Source organism: Aptenodytes forsteri, unplaced genomic scaffold, assembly GCF_000699145.1.
Source record: "Aptenodytes forsteri isolate BGI_AS27 unplaced genomic scaffold, ASM69914v1 Scaffold142, whole genome shotgun sequence".
Taxonomy (NCBI): Eukaryota; Metazoa; Chordata; class Aves; order Sphenisciformes; family Spheniscidae; genus Aptenodytes; species Aptenodytes forsteri.
In genome coordinates this window covers 5548381-5573818 of record NW_008794598.1, presented here as the reverse complement: position 1 = coordinate 5573818, position 25438 = coordinate 5548381, and the positions used below count along the sequence as shown (strand labels likewise).

At 47.5% G+C, this 25438-nt stretch overlaps 1 protein-coding gene across 2 annotated transcripts; it reads right to left on the bottom strand.

Moving 5' to 3' along the window:
• Positions 1-1861: 1861 nt before the first annotated feature.
• On the bottom strand, positions 1862-25438 carry BRPF3 (bromodomain and PHD finger containing 3). 2 transcript variants are annotated; one of them, XM_009272870.2, is made up of 12 exons: positions 24045-25438; positions 22847-23003; positions 21236-21367; positions 19067-19195; positions 18376-18688; positions 16987-17253; positions 16317-16820; positions 13855-13948; positions 11230-11327; positions 9149-9246; positions 6972-7126; positions 1862-4187 (listed from the first exon to the last, which is right to left on the bottom strand). In XM_009272870.2, the coding sequence occupies exons 1-12, from the start codon at positions 25427-25429 to the stop codon at positions 4004-4006; spliced, it is 3516 nt and encodes a 1171-aa protein (XP_009271145.1). In that variant the 5' UTR covers positions 25430-25438; the 3' UTR covers positions 1862-4003. The 2 variants fall into 2 exon arrangements, with proteins under 2 accessions (XP_009271145.1, XP_009271146.1); XM_009272871.2 differs by having other exon boundaries at positions 16317-16817; positions 24045-25436.

Below are 25438 nucleotides of genomic sequence, written 5' to 3'. Positions count from 1 at the left end.
ACGACCCCTGCACCCCCCCCCCGGCACCCCCCGAGCCAGCGCTGCAGCGGCCGGAGGGGCACGGTCCACCCTGCTCTTGCATTTCGGTCTCCTGCGGGAGGTTTTTTGAAAGGCACGTCCACAAACAAGACCCTGCTCTGGGTCTGGGACGTGACTCGTTCTTGGCCATTATTTGCCATCCCTGCACCCGGCACCTCGACAGAAAAACAAAATTCAGAAAATTCGGAATGGTTGCAGAAATCCAGCGAACTTCCCCTCCCCTTGATCAGAATCTGCCAGCATTCAGCATCGCCCCAACGCCGGATAAAGAGTCGTGTCCTTACCCTGCCAGCGTGCCGAGCCGAGCCAGGGGATCTTCTTGTTTTCATTGACTTTGTTTCTTCCGTTTTTTGCGACTCCAAAAAGAAACACAGAGAAACGGATGGGGCAAGGCTGGTGGCTGCACCTGAAACATTGACGACACCGAGCAACACACACCACGTAATCAAGGGGAAATTAAACTTCTCCGCTAGAAAGTTTTGCTTGCAAATCTGCAAATTAATTACTGGTTTCAGGCAAAGGTCCCGTCGGTGGCAGCCCCGGGAGATGCTGTTGCACCAGCTCTGGAGGGACAGAGGATCTCAGCAGCTCCCGCAGATGCTGCTGCCGGGGCTGGATCCAGGCAAGACAAACCCAGCTTTGCAAACCGGTGCTGGAGAGACCCGTGGCAGCCTTGCGTTCAAATTAAAGGCAGAAGCATCCGAAAGGACAAACCTATTAGGGAGCAAACAGGAATTTAATTACTCAGTATTTCAATATCAGCTGGAGATGAGGGTCAGAGACCATGATAGCGCGGCGGCCGCTGGGGACGGGAGATTATCAGAAACGGGGGCTTTTCATAGATCAGGCTGACAATTATCTGAGCCCGGGGAGATTATCAGAAACGGGGGCTTTTCATGGATCAGGCTGACAATTATCTGAGCCCAGGAGGCAGAGGACGTGCCGGCAAGGCAGGCAGAGAGGCTGGGCAAGGAGGCGAGAGCCAGGATGAGGCCTCGAAGCAGGTGACTGTATCTCTCCCCCGCAGAATTTGGGGCACTCAGGCTGACAACGGGGTGGGAGAAAGGAAGGGAAAAGTGTCCCCTGGCTCCTGCAGGGTTTTGCATCACGGCGGTGGGTCTGTGCCTCTGGCTCCAGAAGGGCTTCATGCTCGTGGCAAACGGGAACGATACCTGCATCCTCGGAGAGCAGCAGCCTCCAGCGAAACCCGGGGTCTGCAGAGAGGGGCCGGACAGCGAAGGGGTCCTGATGATGCACCACCGCTTGCGGCAACGCGAACCTGTGCAGGGAGGGAAATGCATCTTAGGGAAGAGAGACAACACAAGAGCCCTGCTATGAGAAACCCTCCCCAGCCAGGAGCCAGGGACCAGCCCGGCTGCAGAGTCCGGCCCTGCTGCATCCACACGGCTTGGCTCCTGTCTCCATCTGCTGGCAAATCCCACTGCCCTTGGCCCGGCATCGCAGGAGCCCCCGGCCCACCACGAGCATCACTAGACGGGATTCAAGCCCCAAATTCCCAATTCCCATCCCTTTGGGGCTCTCAGCCACCCCCTGGCCAGAGGGCTGCCGTGCACGGCGCCAGGTGGGATCCCATCCTGCAGCACCCAACCCTGTTACCCGTTGCACAGGGAGCAAACTCACCTCCGGGAGATGTTCAAGGCAGCACAAGGAATTCCTCTGCACGTCCCTTCCCTAACACTGCTCTTTGCAACCGCTTTACGCCCGCATCTGGGACGACTGGGACGAATAAACACCATCACGGTAAGTGATGTCCTGGACCTCAGGACCACACTAGCAAGGAAGGACTCTTACTTTTTTTTTATACGTTAGAACATTTATTTCTCAGAGAGAAAATATAGTCTCAGACAGTCAGATTATAGTAGGTAAAATTAGCCTTTTTTTTTTTCTTTACAAGCATAGATTTTCTTATTACCTCTCTTATACCATCTGATATAAACAATTCTAGAAAGCAAATAAACTCACTTTCTACAATAAATAGAGCGATCTGTGCTTTACAGCAGACTGACAGTAACGTTTAGGTCCCGTAGCAACAGCAGGATATTAGCCAATTCAAATTCTAAAATGTCATTTAAAAACAAAACCAAACCAAACCAAACCCAAAAACCCCAAATCCCAAGATCTTAAAACATATACACAGGTCACAAGTCCACAGCTGAGCTACCACCTGGAAAAGTGTATGTTCCTTTAAATAAATTACACTGTGTGCATATAAAAGACCCAGCAACACAACTGAGGACTTCAAGAATGGTGACAATAGGTCTAAATAATTTAGAACAGTATCTTACAACTATATACACAACATCCTTCCCTAGCCACACTCCATAGGCATTATTATTATTATTATTATTTTTACAAAATCCTATGCCCCATCTCCATATGTTACAGGAATCTTCCTTAAAGTGTGGTTCCATGTCCCAATGTATAAGAAGTGGTTTTTTAAAAAAGTAGACCAAGTAGAAATGGCAGTGATTACTCCCCACTATTCATTATTATTATTATTAATTATTATTATTTTGACCCCACATTCTCTTCAGTATGAAAAAGTTAAAATAATAAAAAAATATTGAGTTAAAAAGTGAAATGATGATATTCAATCTACAATCTTGCCCTGCACCTTTGGTTCTTAAAATGGGAAAGCAAAAAGGGATACACAACAGAAGAGATCAGAGAAATCATAAAGTCCTTGGCTAATAGAAAAGGTTTTGTCATCAAGTTTCCAAACATCAGTTGCCCCCGTTTTTGCAATGCAAACCCAAAAAAAACAGGGATTGTCTGCAGAGCTGGGTTTACTTGGGTTTTCGTGGATGACAGCGCTGGAGACCCACACACCCGGGAAAGGATATGCGTGTGTGGGAGAAGGCGAAAAGGCAAAATGGTCGTGTGCTCTAGTTAGTGCTTGGTTTCAACCCAAACCGAGCCAGAGGAAAACATTAGAGAGACAGAAAAAAAGGGAAGAAAGGAAGAGGAGCCTTACACCAAATGTGCATAAACCAACACAAAAGATGTATCTCCCTCCAACCCTGATCAACCTCAGTGCCTGCAAAGCTGCTCCAGCTCCTAGACACCTCCAAAATTAGTTTTGCTTCTTAAAAAAAGGAAGTTATCTTTGCTTAGACTCAGTACTGTACTAAACCATGATATGAAATGTTACTGGAACAAGCACAGTCACAGAAATCAGAATTGAAATGTGAAACTACCAAATAAATTTCTAGGACATACACACACACACAAAAAACAGGTAATTTGCTTTTCGTATTTAAAGCTCTGTGCATCTGTGCATGTAAGTGTGTGCGGCAGAGGGGAAGGTTACCAAAATATCTCAAGCTTTTCTAAATGCCATGAGAGAAATCTAACATGAAAACACTATGTACGTAGGCAGGAAAATCGTAACGCGAACTCCCAGCTACGATTTTCTTTTTTTTAACGTGATGGGACAATCAATGCCATTTAAAAAAATAAAAAGGCCAATGATGGTTAGGGTAAATTTGGCACAAGAAAGTCCAGTTGGGATTTCCGTAAAGGATCCTGGTTCGGTTCCAGTGGTGACGGGTTCCCGGGAATTACTCGGGGCTGGCTGACGACTTAAAAACCCCGGCGGCACGGGGGAGGCAGGGGCGAGGGAGGGTGCATGAGGTCCGAACATCGGAGTGCTGCGCTCTGCTCACTGCATCAGCTCACCTTGGCTCCCGTCACCTGGCAGCTTTTCCTAACTACCTTACTCCTGGCCCTGTAGACTATACGTTTCATCTCCTGCCAGCCCTTCAGCGAGACACATTCAGAAAGAAGCTGGACAGGCTTTTTGGCACATTTCAGGGTACTTCGAGGAGTGCTGACAGCTGCTGGGAACAGCATCCCCCGGCCAGTCAGTGCACAAGACGGTCCGCTCTGCCGACGCAGCGAGCACGGGGTCTGGAGGAAAAGAAGGACCGGCCACCCCGACCCCTTACAGGTAACTGGATGTAAGGAAGGGATGATCTCCCCGCACACGGCTCATGTGAATCATGGCTCGGTCGTATGCCACCTGCACAGACTTGCGGATGCTGGTTTTCCGTCCTTCCATCATCTTTAACTTGTCCACTGTGTCGTCCACGCCGAGGGGATAGACTTTGTCACGTGGAAGCCACTGCCTGCAATAGAAAGGAGAGCGCAAAGCCCCGTCACCGAGGGCATCGAGAGGGGAAACAGGGAAAGAAGAGCAAACACCTGGAGGCCTCTTGCCCTTGCAACGCTGCGCCTGAGCTCTCTGCAGGAGGCTGACTGCTCCAATGTGCCTGGCTCTCATACCCGCTGCAACAGGCCAAGGACTTTGTCCCAAGAGTTTCCAAGACACGGCCAAGTACTCCAGCTCCTCAAGCATTCCCCACATGTCTCAGCAGTGATTACTCAGTTGTCGTCTCCTCCCCAGAAGCAGCTACATTCGTGTGATCTATTTGTTTACAATTGATGATTGTAAACAACGATGCTACAAATGTCTAAATGCCTGCATTTGACATGGAAGAACCACCTGTAGCCAAAATGCCTTCCTGCACGAGCACAGTTTTATCTCTCCTTGGAGTCCTTACTCAAGGCTTTCAATGCTCCTTGGAGCTCCAGGGGAAACTTGGAAACTCCTGTGTTCCACAGAGCAGCAAATACAGGGACTTCCATGGTGGAAAGTAAGTTTTTACCCCTGAGAAAGCTCTGCCTTGTTCCAAGAGGCTGTAAGCATCAGGGTTTGGGTGACTACAACTATCTGATACCATCCAGGAACAGGCAGCTTCCAGTAGACACATTCCAAGCACATGTTGACCCCCACCAACTGGTGACTTAAATTGCAAGTGCCTTTTCTACAGCAAGTTCTTATTGTGCAGTCATTAGCCCAGGTTAATTAGCACACTCAGAAACATGTCATCCTTCCTAACAGAGTCCAGTCCCTAGGAGTTAAACCTCAGCCACTGCTAGCACAGTTCAACGTCATCTCCCAGTCAGCCAACACGGACGACCCAGGGCAGCTCAGCTTATCTTCACCACAAAGATGAGGGGCCAATTTCAGTCTTTGTGACCCTTCTGCAGCATCACTGAAGTCAGCAGAATTTGGATCTGGCATTAAGAGGGGTTTTTAGGACTTTCCTGAGGCACCCTAGCTTCCCACAAATTGCAAACAAGGATCTAAGTGGTCAAATAAAAGTGTAGATATCCACCGGAGCTTGTCTTCAACAAGAGCAGGGCAAAGCCAAGGAAATGCTGTTTTTATTGGGAAGGTAGTTTCAATGATAAGTTTGGATTTAGATTTTTCAAAACTGATGACTACAGCAACAAGAAGCATGGCACTGCCATTGATTTTCAGCTAAAAATCATCAGTACCTCTTTGAAGAACATGCCCCGTATCAAGTGGTTCTGGTAATCAGGGACAGTGAAACAATGCAGTGTACTAATAAAAACCCTCGGGACTGTGTCTCTTGGCACCTCTTTTCTCCAGAGGACACAAACATACTCATCAAGCGATGCAAATGTGGCCCCCTTCTCAGCTTCCCAAGAAAACAGCACATGCTTTTCCTTTGCCTGTGTTGCACCTTGCCTCCATCTCTTTAAACTGCATAAAACACCGCAGCAGCCCCAAAATGTAGGGGGAAACACTCCCCCTTGCTGCTTTACCTCGCTGTGTGTTTGGCTCTGCTCTCTCACCACGATGCACCCTCCCTCCAGCCACGACACAGCCTCCAGGCAACGTTCGCCTCCTTCCTCCAGCCCCTCGCCATTCCCTGATCTTGCGGTTCCCTGCTCTTCCAGGGATGCCAGCAAAGACCTTCCCCAGGAGACTAAGGAGGAGAAGGGCTCTCAAAGTACCACGAGGCTCCTTTTTCAACTCTTGTTATCTTATTTTACAGAGGCAGCAGAAGAAGAGGCAAGCCCATTCTCTCCTCCGTTCCCACGTGCACCCCAACAGCCCAGCACCCGCTTTGTCCGCATTATGAACTCTTTGGATCTGTGATCCCAGCTGCACACAGGTATTGCCTCCTGTGTGACAATTTATTTGCTTGGTTCACGGTTCATGTTCCCATGTGGAATTTACTGGTTAAATAATCCAGCGGATTCAGCGTGCGGCTGCCTGCCTCATTGCAGGGAGTCACCTCTTCCAGCATAAAGCTCAATTTTACACATTGCAGGGAGTCACCTCTTCCAGCATAAAGCTCCAATTTTACAAGTTTCCCATTGTTTCATACATGGATTTCAAAGCCTTATTGCTTATTTTTAAGGCACTTCACTGGTTTGTGGCTTATTATATCTGGCTGGGTTATTGTTACCATGTGAGCATGGTCAGCCACTATACTAAAATCCGCAGATTCAGTCTGTCTGAGACAGAACAGTAAAAGGCCTTGAGATATTTCACTTGCCCTGAACCAGGTGCTTACACCTACATTTTCAATCTTAAACAAATATCTTGATTTGAAAACTGCAGGTTCTCGGCACCTCTGAAAAATCAGGCAAGTCTAAATATGGAATAAACCCAGCATTTTGAAAATGTTACCCTGGAGATTTTAGGCAAATCTTTTGCGCAGCAGTGGAAGTGACTGCTCAGTCTGCTGGTGTTTTAAAGTCAAATGCTCTCTCCAGTTTGCTGCAGATTTTGACTACTAAATTGGCTCTTCGTGTGCCTCGGTATTTTTGTGGTGATGTTACCCCTGGGTGAAGGATGCTGGGCTGTTCACCGTGGAAGTGGAGCAGTCAGATATCATGCTCTTGGGTCAGGGAAAAGCAGGCTGGCTTCCTCATTTAGACTCTTCTTGACTGCTGCATATTTAAATTCTCCAATTTACATGTAACATCATCATCATAATCCCTGTATGCTCCCATATACCAAAGATAATGTTAAATCTTCCCTCTCTGCCACAGCACTCACCACAGGCCCCCGCCTGTCTGCACACACTCACCAGGTTCTCTTGTTGTCAAAGAAAAGGACAAGGAAGAGTTTTTCTCCTGCCTCTGTCTGCCTCTGCTCCCCCAACTTCAACACATCCATGGGTGGGACTGGGATGGGGACTCCATTGTGGAGCAAACCCTCGCGTGGCATCTTGGGATCGATTATCTAGTGACACAGGGAAAGGATATTTAAGCACAAAACCCTTCAAGTACTGCAGAGAATGCATTTTTTTTTTCTGTTCTTTCAGTCTATCCAAGCTAGACAATTAAAATCTACTTAGGATGGGTAAGCAAAATTGCTTGCTCTGTCTCAGCGGCAATTTTTAAAGAATTTTCCTGTCCTCAAGGCTTCCCCTGTGGAAGCCAGTCAGTCCAAAGGCCAAGCACCCAATCTTAAAAAAGGGAAAGGACATAAGGATGTGGTTCTGTGTGGATGTAGATGCATTTACACTAACTGGTAATTTAGTACAAACCCGGTATTGTTGTGTTCAGCAAAAGATTTCCTTCCCTCACCCCTAACTTATACAATAAACGTAACACCATTGCTGTACTCAGCAGGACTGATGCGATTTCACAACAGCTCCATTCTGGTGCAATTCAGTTGACCTCAGCGGCATTGCTCAGATTTATGCTGCTGTTAGATCAGAATCAGGCCCAATATTGGGAGAGAGTCAACAGGCAGTGCCAGCTTTATCAGGCTAGAGAAACGCAGACTAAGGTCATTTTGGAGAGAAGTAACAACAGATGCATCGAGTCTCCCCATACAAAGCAGAAATGTCAGTGTCCAACATTTGTGCTATGTGATCACAGGAGGAGAACGAAACAGCAAAGGGTGGATGCAATACTCGGTCTAGTCTTCTTTGCCTCCTGATCTTGGCTCCTAAGGGCTTGAAAAAGCAGCTTGGCTTTGACACTGGCCAGCTGTAGGAATTTATTAAGACACTTTTCCACCACAACAGATTGCCCCCAAAAAAGGCATTTTGGTAGCAATCTCAGTGTTTAAAGCCATGCTAAAGCACAGTTTAACTTTGGCTGTAGCCACACGAATATCTAAAAATGCTTTGGCTGGCCAACATGGCTAGCAGATCCGTAGCTGTTCTCTCCTCTGGGCTCCCACTCAGAGCAAGAGCATGGATGAGGGTCACTCTTTTAGCAGAATCTGCCCTTTTTGACGGCATCAGAACTGTGCTCAGCCACAGCCAGGCATACATGCTGTGTCAGCTTACGGATGGTTTCACAGCTCTGCTGCTTGGATGTAGAGACCCGTGTAATTTCCGTGATGACTACACTAGCTTTCACCCCCTACAATTTCTCAGCAGTCACAAGCGCTGTCTGTCTTAGCGATCCCAACCGTAAAGGTACTTAAGGGGATGGCTGCAGCCATGCAGAAATTACACGGAGCAGAGATGGCAGGAAGAGCCATGTCTCAAGGGATATATTTAAAAGTAGCAGAAACAACAAAACATAGCCAGCCTATCTCATGTTCTTACTTACATACTTACTTCAGCAATCTCTGTTGATAACTTAACAAGCACTTAAAAGCCTGCAGTGGTACTGGCACTTCCTAGCAATAGCTGCGTGTCATGTCTTGCTTTGGAACTGAGTATGGTGCTCACTGAAGCCAGGTTTATGGATTTCACATTAATAGTCAAATATCCAAAGATGGATAAATATTAAGGAAATATCGTTCAAAGGACTAGGTGCAAACACATGCATATATTCTCACATTTAAATTAAACATACGGTTAATGAAGAGGATATATACATCACAAGGCCAGTTGGGCACCTACATATGGAGTTGTACTCACTATATCTCACTATATAGGAAAATGTGTGGGCAGTTAGATACCAGCGGAACCTGCTGCCTGCCTTTACAAAATTTAGGTCTTCTTCATGCCAACAGTACTGATTACTTTCCCCATACCTGCAGAGTGAACAGGAGAGGAGAGGAAAGATCTCCTCCTATCCCTGGCACCGAGAGACCAATGTTTTATGAATCCTCTGCAATGCTCTGAAACAATGAGCACAGGGAAAATTAACTGTGCAAAGGGGAAAGAAAAAAAAAAAGCACATATTGCATGGGTTTGGGAAGTTTTCCTTTTCTGTCTGGTTACACTGCACGCTAGCACTGTGTTCTGGGCTACCTGCGCTGCGGGTACAGGCTGCGAGAGAGCAACAGGGTACTTACCAAGGCAGGGTAGGAGGGATAGCCACGGCACTTGGCCCACACAAGCTCCAAGGGCTCCAGCTCAGCCTGACTCTCAAAGGACATCAGGAGGGTCCTGCCTAAGGGACAGAAGGAGACATGGCTTAGGAGGGCGATTACTAGCAAGGGGGTTATGATAACACAAGAAACTACATCGTCATCTAACCCAGGCATGACGGTCTGCATCGTCTCAGTAGCAATCAGCTAAAACAGATGAATTACTGTTGTACTTAAAACATACTGACAGTATTTCTGTTCTAATTTTTTAACCTATTTGCTTCTGCAGCAAGCAGAAAGCTGGAATTTCACCTTTTTTTCATAACAAACCTATTGTCCAGCTATTTGTCACACAAGAGCATACATTTAATCATTACTGCATGCGCATACCCATAATTCCAAACCATTTCTCTTAATCAAGATCTAGAGCAAAATGGAAAGCCACTTATTGTTTGTACCTATATGCATTGGGTATCCAAACCAGAGGTGGTAAGACACACATCTCATCCGCAGTAAGTTTATGATAAAATTTAATGTGCGGTGAGATCCAGCCTGGCCACGGTGAATGTCCAGCCTTCTTTATGCTCTGTCAGTACAGTCATGTTCCGCTTTAAGATAAAGCCACAGTCTCCTAAATCATGGGTCTAAGTCTATGCATGCATGTAGCTTCAGATGAACTCTTCAATATGGAAATATTAATCAAATTCAGTTCTGGAGTGAATAGCTGCTGTATCACTGAAATCAAATGGGTATACAAGAGAGGAATTTGGTCTATCAGGCTCCACCAAGCCAAATCCATCCTCAATGGAACTGATGAAGCTGTAACTGAGATTAATTTGGACCACTGTTCAGAGAGCTCCTTTTTACTCCTCCTAAACACAAATATCTAGACTATTCTGACGCCACATGCTTTGGGGCTATTTGATCTCTGCAGGAAATGCCTCGTTCTAGTTGACAGAAGTCTATTAGCCATCAATTTTTTCAAACTTAAGTCAGAAGTATGGCAAAAGATCCATTCAAGACATGAATAACTAATCTGCCAGCTCCTGGTCCTGGAAAAGGAGTAATCTTCATTAAAGTGAATTTTACAGCAAGTAGTGCTTGCTCTGGCGGGGGAATGGTCAATACACTGGCTTTACCAGAAGTCAAACTGAATCTAGAAAAGGCTGAGTACAACCCAAATGAGCACACTGCCAAGACGGATCTGATGTGTTTCTCCACTATTGCATTCCAAATATATTCTTCCATTAATGAAATGATGTTCTAAAACACAGAATTGTCCCACTGATTCTAATTCTCCCGGTACCAGCTCCGCTCTGTAAGCTTATCTCCAAAGCAGATTGCTGAGCGCGTGGGGTCCAGGATAATAACGGTTCCCAGGGAGACAGGAGCCAGCGCATGGGAGCTGTACAGAGGGCACAGGCGTACCAGGGAGTCAAAGTTGAATTCTGATTTCAGCATAGACCTGCAATAACTCTATCATTGACACACTGTAAGAAAGACAAGAATCTGGTCGTGTGAGCGCTGGAAGATCGTTTTAGTGCCTTGGGTAGTATTAGAGGAGTGTGACTTAATTTTACTGATGTATAGCACAGTCTGACAAAGTGACTTTGTTACAAAGACTTTGAAAGCGATGATAGCAATGCAAGAGGGAACAGCTATGAAGTCATCTCTGGAGAGACCCCTCTTGTAATTATGATTTACTGTTTGTATTGCAGTGTCATTAAAGAGAACTAGTCCCAAAACAGGGGAAGACAGGGCCAGGGACATTACACACACCAGACCTACTGAAAGCACCCATCTGAGGAGAACACAGGGCACAGGCAATGAGTAAAAGTGAAAGCAGGAAAACCTTTTATGCAATAACCTAAATTCGTTACAAAGCAGGTGATAATGCACAGGCAGGTCAGCAGTCTGATTTTATAATCTGGATAGTTCATGCAGGACTGGTTCCCGGCGTGCATTGAGACCTGCTCCCCCTGGTTCAGATGGATGTCAGCCCTACGGTGCAGTGGGACCGGAGCAGGGTGTTCCCCAAAGTGGGGCGGCTGTGCAGCTGTTCTCACCTGAGCTGCTGTAATCGGAGTCTCCATTCACACCTTCTAAGAAGGGCACCCGAGAAAGAGCTGGCTTCCCTCGACTTCGTTTGGGAGGCATCAAACCACTGTTCGAAAGATATGGAAAACAGATTACCCTTGAAAACAAAACCAAGTAAATGGATTCCCCAGCTCTGCTTAAAATACTGGAAAATTACTGTACTGGTGCATCATTGACATGAAAAGAACACTGAATAATTCAACAAAATGTCATCAATACATCTCTTCTGGTGCAAGTACAGTGGACATCATCCCAGCTTTGCCATGAGCAATGAAAGGGGCCAAGCTGTGAACCTGAGGAAGAAACCCAGCAAAGACTGGAGAGCTGATGCAGTGATGTGAGGCTTGGAGCTTGCATGAGCTCACCCAGCTGTGTACAGACTTCAGAGATGATAGAGCAGCCCTCCAACACAACTCCAATATATATGCAATTGGACTCTTATAAGCCCATGTCCTGAACGTCCTTTCACCTCATTACTACAAACATTTCAGAAAATGGACTATCTCCACCTCAAGCAATCATATTTTTTCACTTACTGTAATTCTGTTTTTTCTTTTACAATTTTCTAATAAGCAATCCATTATGAGTTAATTTGGTGCTCAAAAAGAAAGACTGGAGAAAAAGCAGTAAACAGAGCTGTTCCTAAATAGAATAATTGTACAAGTTATCCGTGAGACATCAGCTTGTTTTTAATTCCTTGTTTTGTGGGTGTCACATAGCTCTAATGTAATTTTTGCTATGTGAATTGTTTGCAATTATTGTAGTAAGCACTTACATCGCACTTTCCATCTTCAAAGTACTATACCAACACCAACTAACAAGCCCCCACGCTCCCCTGTGAATTCAGATTTGTCTCCCTCACTTACAGATGGGGAAATGGAGGCAAATACGGTGGGGGCATAAGGCCAAGACATGGTTTGAAAGGGAGTTTCTGGCTCCTGGTCCTGTTCTGACAGCATCCTCACCCCATGAAGGCTGCATGACTCAAGGGCCCTCATTTAAATGACACTACAACTATGCACAAATCCAGGTGGTTCTGACAGCATCCTCACCCCATGAAGGCCCTCAAGGGCCCTCATTTAAATGACACAACTATGCACAAATCCAGGTCTCTCCTTTTTGTTCCCTTGGATGCGTCTCTTCACCTTACGATAGTTTATTGCAATAGCTTCTTGAGATCTGCACGGGGGTCATGGTACTATCCAGCTTACAGAAGAGGCAATGATTGAGCTGAGGATCTGGGCACAGAGCCCAGAGAAGAGGGGAGAGATGAAGAGGTGGGTGGGCGTCCCATCTCAGAGAAGAGCTGAAGGTCCTATGCCTCCAAGGGGCTCAGCATGTGCTAAGAGAGAGAATTTACTGGGGTGCCACGTGCTTCCCTCGGGCTGCCCCGCGCCTGACTTGTTGAGGTGGGATCACTCTGCTGCAGGGAAAAGCCCTCACACCAAAATTGCTCCTCCAAACCCAGGGCCTTGCCCCTTTTCATGGGCACAAAAGCCTTTGCAACCGGATTTGTAATGGAAACACTAACCAAACCTTAGCTACAACTGCAAAACTATATGCCCCTTTTGACAGCTACCATTTAGGATCACTCTGCATAGCAAAGCGAAGTTTTCATTTAAAAAATGCTCCCGGGATTCAACCCTGCTGCAGAATAATTTGTTACACAGCTATTAGTTCTAAACTGTAGCCTCAGTCCTGAAAATGGGTGTGCATGGGGAGCTTTATGATTATAAGTGCCCAACTGACATTGCGAACTTGAGGTCTTACAGGACTAACTGAGCACATGCAGTGGGAGGAAGCATAAAATGTCTGAACATATTTCTCTAGTGATGGGTCATCAACCTCAGGGTCATCAAAGACAAGCAGAGGGCAATGACATGTTCAAGGCACTGAAATTATTACTAAGAATATCAACTAAGAAAGTCTTGCTTCTGCCTGTCCTGGACGATCTTAGCCATCAAGGTCAAATGTTCTCAGCCCGCTGCTCACAACTCACACAAACATGATTCTGGCATAACGCAGGTTTTACCGTGCAGCGAAAGGGCCGTGAAATGACTTGGGTGCGTGTTAGGAGGGCTGCATAGGTAGATAAGACCAGAAAATGGATACGGTACCCATGAATGCCTACTGCATCTGACCAAAAGATGACAGATATTTGCTTTAAGTCTGTTCAGTCCTGTCTGAAGTGCCTAGTTCTGCTTTAAACCTCTGAGAGGAAGAAAGCAGCAATTCAGTAGGTGGTAGAAGTTCAGCTTCACCTGCAGTGCTGAACTAGACATTTGAGTTCAAGGTTTTTCTAGCTTTGGCTCTCAAGAACTGCAAGAAGGTATGCATCAGCAGAGAGGATGTGTATGCATTGAGAAACAGAAGCGTAACAGATACCCATTTGCTTGAAAAATCAAGCACTGCTTTTGGGACCTATAGCTTAAGAGGACGGGATGGAACCCAAGAAGCTTTTTCTCTTTAGGGTCAACACACAAAATAAGTAACAGTTTGGGCTGGGTTTTAAACAAAGAAGTCGAACGATAAAACCAGGCAGATTAATCCAGAGACCAGGTTTTCTGAGGAACAGCTTTGCACGGGGCACTAACCTGCAGGCTTCAAACACCAGTCCACCGCCCAGGCCAGAGCTGCACTCGGAGTCAGAGCCGCTTTCTGCGTGCTTTGCAAAGCCGTTAGTCACTCCTGCCGAGGAGACAAATGGGAATCAGGCCAAAGAAGCAGCAGCAAGACACAGAGATGCTACCAAGACTCAGGTAGGGTCACTGTCCCATGACTGCCAGCCACAAAGATGCTGAGTACTTCAACCAGAGAGGGAAATTCTGCCCCGAGTTCCCCAGACTCAGCTGCAACCAAAACGTGACTAATAAAAGGTATTTCTACCCCCGACACATGAAAAATTAGGCTGTCTCTGAAGAAGTGAGTGCTGGAGAAGTGCCCGGGGATGGCATAGGAGAGCTCCACGCAGCACCCAGCTCGCTGGGCAAGGCCAGAGGCCAGGAAATGAACCACTTGCTCATCTGACTTCAAGTGTCATTTGGAAAAGACACAGAGGTTTCACGCTGACTGCCACGGAATTCTCCCTGCCTCACCCCGGGCCTGGCTGCCAGGCTGGTCCCTGCCCACGGGAGCAGGCATATAAAATCATAGCTTATTCGGTTATAGGTTCCTTGCTGGGAGAAAACCGCTCTAGGAAACTCATTGCTTCAATTTCTGGAAATGAGATTTTTCCAGTGGACAGAGCAGGCACTGAGGAAGCAAATTCCCCCTGGGTAGAAGAAGGCTCCCCACCACCTTCCTCTCCGGCAGTACAAATGTCACTGTAGCTGTAAAGTGGAATATTTCACTTCTTTGCCCCAGACGCTGACAGCGCTGGAAATCTTCCCTTCACTGCCAGGTTTCCTGCTCTGTGCCCCGGAGGGTTACCTACACAGAGAGCCGGGATCACCTCCGAGCTTAAACAAGATCCCACAACCAGGGACAGGCAGGGGTGGACAGGGAATGACCCCTGAGAGCATCCCCAAGCCCAGAGCAGGCACAAGAAGCCAGATGACCACGGCCTTCCCCAATCCAGGGACCCATCGCCCCCAGGTTCCCCGTGGGCTCATCAAAAGCCCGCCAGCCATACAAAGGGCAAATTCATGCCAAGGCCACTATTGTTTTTCCAGCTATAAATATGGAATGGCCACAAGGAGCACATTTCTGGGAAACACCTTGTTCTGACAATCCCGATCACGCTGACCTGCTCCTGCGGTAACAGATTCGGCACACCAGACACTCCCTCCAGTTAGGAGAAATCAATTGTGTTTGAAACAGTGGAAGGGGTTGAATCACAAAAGCAGTGCTGCAACTCATAGGAAAAAGCCAGCAGTGCTGCTTCAGCAGAGGAAAAATGTCACTGCCTAGTTATCAGTGATTTTCCAGCACCCTGCCTTTATTTTCCCTTTTTTAATTTCAGCCTCTCATTCTGACCTGTATCAATTGCGGACAACTCCTCTCTGCTTTAATTACTGGCAGATGATGACGGTGAGTCCCTCAAACCTTTGGAGAAGCCATTTGTGTTTCCTTTAACCTGTCCTGGTAAGTCAGTCCTCACATTCAATTGCTTTCCTCCCACTCTCGATTTGCTAGCAACCTTCTGACAGCCAAGTAACTTTAAGGTAATATTTGAGGTATGGGCTAAGTCAAGCCTTACAGATGGGAACTGTCCCATGATGGCTGTTAACACAGAATTAAAAAGAAATCACATTGCTGTCACTCAGATGTTCCTTTTTCACTTTGTCTCTTTCCAAATTTCATCTCAGCTGCTTATTCTCATTTGCAGATCTAATTTGAAAAGGAACCTGCTCGGTATTCCCACTAATTTTATTTAAACCCCAGAACTGAGGGTACAGCTGATGTAAAAGTAATGTTTAACATCTCATCTTCCATGGGTGCTGTGGTACCGGTCCACTGCACACTTCCAACCAAATGCACCACTTCTGCAGCAGGAAACTCTCACTCCTAAGAGTGACCGAGGCAACGCAAACCCTTCCACGAGGGCAGGAATGCCAACACTTCTCAGCCCTTACTGGAGAGCCCCGAGTCTCCAGCCAGGCCATTCAACAGCTTTGCAAGCAGCTGGGCACGTTGGTTGGCTTGCCCTACAAAAAATGGCAAACTCTCTCTTACAGTAGCCCTGCTGACTGGTAAAGGGAAGAATTACTTGTGACCTCCCTGGGCTTCATCTTGGTACCTTTAAATGTCTAAAATGGAGGTGTCTAGGGCTGAACTAAGTTACCAGAAACTCCGTGTAGAGTCAGTGGAGAAGAGAGGTGCAACTCATTATGGACATGTCTTGTCTTGTCTGCTTTATTTTAGAAATCTGTGGAAGAGTTGAAGCTTTTGCCAGGCACATCTGGTTATAGGGACTGTATTTCCCCCCAGCATAAACTGAGTTTCAGGTGAGCAGTTTGGATGCAGATGTCTTTACTCGGCCCCAGGATTCCCACTCCCTCAGCCCTATCTCACAGTTTCCAAGGGTACAGAAGGAAGAGAAATCCCAAGGAATTACCTCTCTGTCCCGCCTGCCTGGGCGACTTCTCTCCATCGCTCTCGCTGCAGGTCCTGCTCTGCGGTCGCTTCCGAGCTTGTCGCTCCCCATCAGGGCGGGAGGGTGAAAGCTGCCCGCTCTGCCCGTGGTCCTCCCCGTTCTCCAGGGAGCAGTCCAGGCCTCTTTGCAGCTTCACCCCGTTCTTAGCTTTTTTAAAAAGGACAGATGTCCGTCGGCCCACGCCGCTGAAGGGGGGGCTGGCAGGGGTGTCTGCAGGCGGCAAGGCCAGTCCGTTCAGGCCGTTGTCACTGAGCAGGCGCTGGAAGGCTTGGCTCTCCCGCTGCAGCGCCTTCTTGTCGAAGAGTTCCCTGTCCGACATCACCCTCTTCTGCAGCTGATTCAAGGACTTGCTTTCACTGATGGGTTTGAGTGTTGGAGGGTCCTGCAGAGAGTCCAGCTCTGAGAGGGAGGGTGCAGGTCCTGTGGGCTCCAGGGTGGGAGGGTGCGGGGGCTTGGCATCATCTGCTAAAGGAATAAAGAATCTGCTTGAACATTTTAGAAAAAGTTATTGCCAAAACTACCAACAGCCATTCCCATCCTTCACTAGGGCCGCAGACAGGAGAAACAGCAGGTCTTGACTGTTGACATGCACTAGGAGAGCTGGAGCTAAAATCCTGCTGCAACCTCTCACCTTTCTCCCCTTCCTCATCCCCTTCCCTTGATGTTTTATCCAGCCCCTCTTCCCGCAGCACAGGCTCCCCGTTGGGCATGGTCTTGTTCTGCTGCTGGGCCAGCTTCTGCCGAATGGAGTTGATCTCCCGTCTCAGGAGCCGGATGCGTCGTGTCCGGGCGCCGCTGGACCGCATGCTGCTCACCATGTCTAGCTTCTCCAGCAGCTCCTTCAGCTGTGCCTCCAAGGAGAGGTGAGCCCGGTTCTCCGGGAGGAGGATGTTATCCACTGCATCAAAAGAGAGCGTAACAGTGAAGGGAAGGAGCACGGCTTCTTGAAGAAGGGAACTGCACTCCTGCATTTGGGACCACTGCCATGCCTCATTCCCACTGCTGCTATTCATGAACCAACTGCTTTAGTCAGGAGCAGTTGACCTTGGAGCTCGGACTTCCCTCCTTTGGGTAAAGAGGAGCTGATTTAACTTGCACTGCCCTCCAGTTCCCATTACTGTCCCAGGGGCAACAGTAAAAGAACATGTGTCTGCACACACAAGACAGCTCACAGTCCAGGTCCTTGGCAGAAACCTATTTCATTGCCAGATTAAACGACAAAATCAGACCACAAACAGAACTGGCCAACACATGACATGTTTGCCATTCCTCTGGCTCTGCTGAAGGGCTGGCATCCACCAGAGCAGAGCAGACAGCTGGGGGCTGTGCTATCGTACACCAACACAAATTTCGTAACAGACTGTCCGTCTGCATCCAAGAGGGCTGCAACATTTCGGAAACGGACTGCAGACTGCGAGCTCTGTGTGCTGGATGGCAGCAGTATTCTGTACTAAGTTTAGCCAAGTTATTCAACCAATGCATTGGAGCTGCATCTCAAGACAGCTATGGGAATGGATGTGGTCATGTTGTGAATGGAAAGTCTCGGCTAGAAGGACTTGCTTGGGTTCCAGTACCTTAACCCCACACCACCCCCTCCCAGCCCTCAGTGCTCCATCTAACCCAATTGCTCTATACCTTGCCAATTTACAATGAAATATATGAGCTCTCCTCAGAGCAAAAAATCCTAGATCCACCTTTGTATTGTTCTTTAAAATACCAAGTTTATACTACAGCCATGGCACAAATCAAACAGCATGGGCAGTCACGAGGCTCTTCTGAGGCAGACATGCACTAGGAGAGCTGGAGCCAAGCTGCACCTAGCTCTAAGTGCCTGGCTCACCTGAAATCCTGCTCTTTGAGGCTACGAAGGAGTTAGATATATGCTTAAGTAAACAGATGGATAGAAAAATTCTTGTATGCTGAGTGACAGCTATGACTTTCACGCAGGCTGAGTGACATGCTCAGAACAAAGAACACAGTTATGATCTACCTGCAAAAATAAAGGTTAATAAACACTCACCATCCTCCCAAGAAAAGCGGTAAAAGTCCTCGGTTTTGGGTGACTCGGGCAGGTGAATCCCCACATCAGTGTCAAAGCCGATGTTTTCAGCCTGCCGCCGTGCATGACGCAATATCGCTCCTCCGAGGTCTCTGAGCCGGACAGCTGCTCGGTGGAAAATCGTGTCTTTAGCATTATACCTCATGCAGTTGGTAACTATAAGGTTAAAGTCTTCCTCAAACTCATCCAATGTTCGGTACAGGTGGGACTCCAGCTTCCGCCTCATGGTGGAAAAATCCATTGGGTTGGAAATGAATTCCAGGTAATCTGGAACCTAAACATATAAAACCTGTACAATTACAAAAACCATTTACTAGCCAACTAGAGCGCATCCATCATAAGCACTCTTAATGCCCTTTCCACCGGCAAGGGGCAGTGCCAGCAGTTCATTTCTGTGTCACCCAGTCAAGGCAGACACATCCTGGCTCTGCAAAACATTACTTGTCTGAGACGTGCTGAAGCTTCCAGAAAACAATACCCTTTTTCGGCCTGGAAGGATACCCACATTGTGAGTCCTCTTTGAGATATTCTTTAGTCCACCAGCAGCTTGGGACAAGGTGGTTTGTGCTTCCAGGGTTATGACAGCACATGAGCTTCTGCCCAGCAATACCTCATCTACAACCCGTTAGACACCTCTAGGAAAGAGACTTGCCTCGTTCAGGTTAACAGGCTCTGCGAAGATCTGGGCAGCATCCTTCTCCTGCAGCAGGTCCAGCGTTGTGCGTAGAAGTACATTGAAAGGGGTCAGCTGTAGCTCCATGGCAGCCTGCTGAACCTTGACCTGGGAATGGGAGAACAGCGATGAGCACAGTTATCGAGGACAGGGTATGTGAGTGGTGTCTCCCTCCGGTTTCTCCCGAATCATCACCCCAGCTCTACTCAGTGGTGGAAACCTCAGGTCATCATACCACTGGTCTGGTAGACTCACTGCTGAGGAATTTCTGGCAAACACCTTGTGCTCCCCATGTGCAGGATGCACATTAGCAGACAGCACTTTGCAGAGTCTAACTGCACAGTCCAATCTTTTTGTATGGGGAACTCCTGTTTATCCAACCTCATAAAGCCAAAACAAGAGGAAACCCCATAAAATTAAAAGATAACACAACTAAAAATGAAAACAGGAAGAAGCTTTTCATGCCTGGCAAATTATCCTGTAGAACTCCCTGCCTCAAGACATTATTATGCCAATTAGCAACATTATACAAAAGTTAAAAGTATGTAGGCGTCTACACAAACAACAACATCCATAATTAGACTAGAGAGCATAAACAAAGTCTAAGATATAAGCTCTCACACTTCAAGGCAGAAGCCAAATAACAACAGTGGTTAGATGTTTGCAAATTCCTAATACAGTTTCTTACATCCTTTATGAAGTCTCTAATACTGCTTGATTTCAAGCAAACAAGGTGTAGCACTGGTTTGATCTCTTACACTGAAACCCTACTCAAAGGATACTGGAACAGGGTAGAAGTATTTATTTCTCCTTTAACGTTTTAATTTCTTTGATCTTATAATCCCTCATTATGTCATTAAATCAACCACTTCAGTAGCAAAAGAAAGCAAGTCTGTTTACATAAAGCAAACTGTATTTGATGTGCTCAGCAACAAGACAGCATCAATAAGAAAATGAATGAAGACGGATACAAAGACCACACTCTTCCCCCAAAACACCAAAGAAGCTGAACAAAGACTCAGGACTCTGGAGCATCCTTTTCACCCAGCTAAAAGCTGGGCTGCGATAGAGCTAGATACACTTTTCTGTGATATCTTATCCTTTATAAAGCACACCATAGTTTCAACAAGCTTTTATGGATTTAGCCAACTGTGATATGGATATATCAAGATATCAAAAGCAAACAGAAACAAAGCCCAAGAGTGATTTTTTTTTTTTTTTTGATCCTCCTACCTAAAATATGTCCACACTGCAAGCAGGATTGAGCCACTGCTGTAAATCAGGGACAACATAGCAAATGAACCAGTGCTGGCATCGAAAAGACTCCAGAAAAGCTGTGGGCAGTTTCGGGCCACAAAAAAATAGCTTGCAGAAGGGCTGTGATCACAGAGGATGCTGCTTTCCCTCTGCCTGGCTCCCTGCAGACAGCCTGAGTGCCTAGCAGCAGGGAAAGCACCCAGGCAATGCCTGAGGCCACGCGTGAAGACTCACCGTGCGCAGGGTCTTTCATGAAGCTGTCCGTGAAGATACTTGTGCCAGAGAGCACAGTTGTGGCTGCACCGTCCAGCCAGGTACGGCAAGCAAAGACCCTCAACAGGCAAAGCTGGCAAGCACGGGAAGTAAGGGTGCAACTTTGGAGAATTGCACACAGATCAAAGAGGAATCAGTAAATGGTCTCCATCTTAAAACTGGGTCTTCTCAAAAATGTACTTAGAGGCAAAACACAGGAATTTTTAGCTTTTGAAATGCAGAGAATTGTGATTTAGACCTCTTCTCTGGAGCAGGTGTTACCAAACTCCTGAAATAAACATTAAGGGAGATCAAACTTCCACTCTACAAAACACCCAGTCCATGCCCAGAAATAGAAGGGGTGCTGTAGGTCAGGAATCAAATCCACCGTCAGTTATGCAAATACATTTTCCCAGCACTCTGCAGCCCAGCACCCGTTCTGAGGGCAGAGGCTGAGCAGCGCGAGCCTGTGACTGACACAGGGAGAGATGGCCACTCTGCACATCCAAAAGCCAGACTCTATGAAAAAAGGAAAAGGCTCAAGAAAAACTGTCGTGTTCCTCCTCTGCCTCCTGCGACACAGGGTGCTAGCACGGGACTGAAGCTAACTGCAGCAACTTGACAGCCAAAACTACCTACCTGCTCCCGTTTGAGTTTTTCCCTCTTACGGATCAGCTCGATGAGCAGCCGTGCCCGCTCCAAGTCATGCCGCAGTTTTTGCCAGTACTTCAGCTCTTCCTTCACTGCACTGGTCTTCTCATCCTGCTCCTTCTGTAAGACAGAACAGTGGGGTGAGATGAAAAAACACAACTGGCCTCCTGCATTTCCTCCTCTTTCTAGGCGTCCCCTGTGAATTGCTCTCATAGCCTTCCTCCTGTCTACTAGTCTCTTGTTCAGACTATGTCCCCTCCTTCCTACGGCATTTAGCTGTCTAACAAACACAACATCAGCCTTTCTGGATTTTATGTTATCTGTGAAGTTAGGCATAAATCATACTGTAGCTACACTCTGGGAACACGCTTCAGTGCATGCTCATGTACAGCCTCCCTGCTTTTATATCCGAGTTCATTACAGAGGCTGGAAATTCTTTCTGTTGGCTGCTGTGCATCGAAGAGGCAGCCCAAAGCATTTACAGTACAAACGCAGGCGAGCAAAAGCATGGGAGAAAAGAGCTATTATTATCCTCTTCGTAACCAGTAAGAAATAGAGCCACGGAAAGAGATTCACCAAAACACAAAGGAACAGCCAACGCTGGGAGATGAGCTCACACCTTCCAAGACACAGTTCAGTGGCTTCGCAACACAATCATCCTTCTTCTCCTAAATCTGTAGCTTTTGAAATGGTTTTGAGGATATAGCTGAAGTGCATATACTTTTCGCATGATTGCCAAGAGAGGACAATTGCTTCACAAGATCTTGATGGTTTATATTTATAGGACATTTGTTTTTAAGAACTCACTCACGGTAAATTGCCAACTTAATACACCAAGGAAATGCTGCACTTCCCCAAGCACCAGACTGATGAATGGGAAATATTTTTTTTATTAATCACTCAGAGCAGTCTTTATACAAACCAAAAGCCCATAAATTCCTCCAGCTACAGTAAAAATATACGTGCACAACGTGCACAATGCCTACTGACAGGCTATGTTAGAGGGTAGAGTCCGACTGCTTCATTACTTCACCAACTACTTCTCATGCCAAACGCAGTGCTGTTTAATAGCATCGAGATCGAGTGACTCTGGACGCCAGCTCAAAGGAGGAAGCAAAGGAGTCCAGAGCTGATGATTATGCCTAAACTTCCATATGAATGTACATGGGAGGGTCAGAAATTGAAGCTGCAGGAAGAATGACCAAACTGGAATTTGGCCAGGACTCCGGAGCTAACACCCATTTTCTTGAGGAGGGGATCTTGAATCACTCGTGAGGAACGTGATTTTATGATTCATCTAAGAGATCAGTCCAAGGGCCCATCACACCCTTGCACAATCCTGGGTCTCCTGACTCAGGGGAAAAACTCATACCGGCTGGCTCATCAACACCAATTCTGGTGGCACAACGGATATCCCACTGATACACTAACTCAGCTCTTCAGGCATGAGCATACCAAGAGGAGACCAAAAGAGACTTAAATCAGGTCACCCTCTGATCCTTTCACCTTCACTCCCCTTCCCAGCCATGCATCAAGTGCATCTCCACCCGCAATGCAAGCTCTCCGTCCTCCCACGCGGGTTCAGCCGGGGACCAGTACCTGTTCCGCGTTCCTCTGGGACTGGAGGTGCGAGTGCAGCCGCCGGATGAGGGGCACCCCGTTCCTCGCCTGCCGCTTCAGCAGCCAGTAGTTGTGGAGCCTCTGCATGAACTGGTTCTTCCTCTGGAAGGAGAGGCCACTGCAGATTTTGTTCAGCCTAAAGGAAGCAAAGAGGTGTCATGGAGCCACCTGCAAAGCAATCGTGACTCTGCGGACCCTGGTGATACCATCAGGTTTCCCAACAAAGCTTTGTGGTGGTGTGTCAATGCACGCTCTGAACTACACATGCAACTGGTACAATCTGGGATCTCCCCACCGCGAAGACATACGTGCCTACTTTTCACAATATATCCCTATTTCAGTAGCAGCTCGGCTGGAGGTTCTCACCAAGCACTTGCCACAGCACGGTCAAAGTATGCAATCACCAATTCGGCTCCCAGCCTTAATTTCAGATCTACTTTCAGTGTCAAGAACTTTCCTGGGGGTCATTTCAGCCTGATGTTATTAAGCTGAAGTCTGGGAAACTAACGTGACAGGAGTCCAAAAATAATACAGCACCTATTTTAACCTTTTCAAACCATTTGTTAGATTATACATGGTGCCTTACCAGCAGCTTTCCAAAGCTTATCTGTTAAAATACTGGCGACACATCACCACACTTCCGCAGGCACCAAACGAAAATTCAGCACTACCTAGTTCTGCATGAGAGAGAGCTGGGAGAAAAAAAATACACAGGCAAATTCAAAGCTGCTTGCAACACTGACAGGTTTGACATGCTCTGTAACAAAAGGAGAAATTAAGAAACTATGAAATGAGGAGATTAAAAAAAAAAATTTAATAGCAGGATGACCTCTATCTGCCTGCCAACTTGAAGTATTTTAAAAACACCTTCACAGCCATCTATGTAAATTTGGATGCTCGATGGGTGTTTGCTGTTAGGGACCATCAAGGATTCTGCATTACATGACAGTTTGGGACGGCTGCTCAGCAAATCAGGGAAACCACAGTGTGCCAGTGACACTCACGTGGAAGAACACTGGTCAGGATGATTCTGCAGAGCACGCTTTGAACACGGTTATTGCTACGTCTTGACTGGAGACAGCGCTTCCAAGGTCAGCGACGAGAGGGACCAAGTGCTCAAAACAGACCCTGTCCAGCTCCAGCTGTCCAGCTCCTTCCCTAAACCTGCCACACTCACCTGTAAGAGGGGATTTGTGCGACTGTCACCATGGGCACAGACGAACGCCCGTTGGTCACATCACCAGGCTTCTTTTTGATCTTCTGCTTCAATTTCACTTGGTTCTTTTTCAGAGACCCTTTGGGAGGGCCAGAATTGGCTTCCTCCTCTCCCTCCTCCTTCACAGTGTCCTCCTGCCTCTCACCGCTAGCAGCTAGGGACCCTTTTTTCACCATCCCAGGTGGGGAATGACTCTCACAAAAGGCAGTCTTGCGCACGGTGAATGTCGTGCCGTTGATGCTGGTCTCCCTCATGGGTTCAATCTTCATGAAGAGACCAGCCCGCTGGGCACAGGTGACGTGGAAGGCAGTATAACAGTTCACCTTGTGGCACTGGATAGCAGCTCCCATGCCCTTCCGCTTGCAGATATAGCATGTGAGCTTCCACCGAGCTGGGGGGATGTTATTTATCCCTTCAATAGGCTCCAAGAACACAGTGTTTGCAAAGCAGACCTCTGGGATCCAGATGGCACAAACAACGTGAGCCCAGCGGCCATCGCTGGTCTGCTTGAAGGCTCCACCTTTGTTCGGGCAAAGGACACAATCCACAGGGCGAGAAGGGGACTGTAAGCAGCAGCGGCAAAGCCACTGCCCCTCGGGGATATAGGGCACGCCGTAACACTCCTGGTGCACAGCCAGATTGCAGATATCACAGAACAGGATGACGTTGCTGTTGTGACACTCGTCGTCCATGCAGACGCAGCAGAAGGCATCCTCATCGATGAGGGACTGCTGAGCCCCGTTGTTCCGGCTCTCAAGGTACGACTCCTTTTCCAACCGGTCCACCAGCAGCTCAAAAGTGTCAGCAGAAACTGTCCCATAACCATCGTCCCTCCTCTTCTCGTTGACCATTTCCAGCCAAGCCAAATCCTCCTCATCCATGTCATACTCCACCTCTACGTCGAGGTCCTCAGGAGGCTTTTCAATGTACCGGTAGTAGGCGGCAGGGAGAGGAGGGGCATCTGGCTGGCTGAAGGAGTCCACCACACGGAAGTTGGGCTGGGGTAAGTGTAAAGACGTCCCTGGTGCATGTTTGGAGCAGGACTCCTTCTTCTTGCCTTTGGAAGGTGTTTTCTTAGATTTGGAAGGGAAAAGGGGCTGCTCGCTGTTTTCCTTGTTGCTGTTGCACTCTGTGATGTCCTGGGCAGTCAGCTCGTCCTCCGTGATGATTTTTAAGGGATCATAGATGCTGATGCGATGAAGCCGCCCATCGATGTCTACCTCCACAATCCGCTGGGCTTGAGCGTATGTCAGGGTCTCCCGAGTCGGTGAGCACTTGAGGCTGTAGGGCGAGGGAGAACGCCTCCCCTCCAAGTTCTGCCGGGACCTCCTCCGAGGCTTCCTCATCGCTGCGGT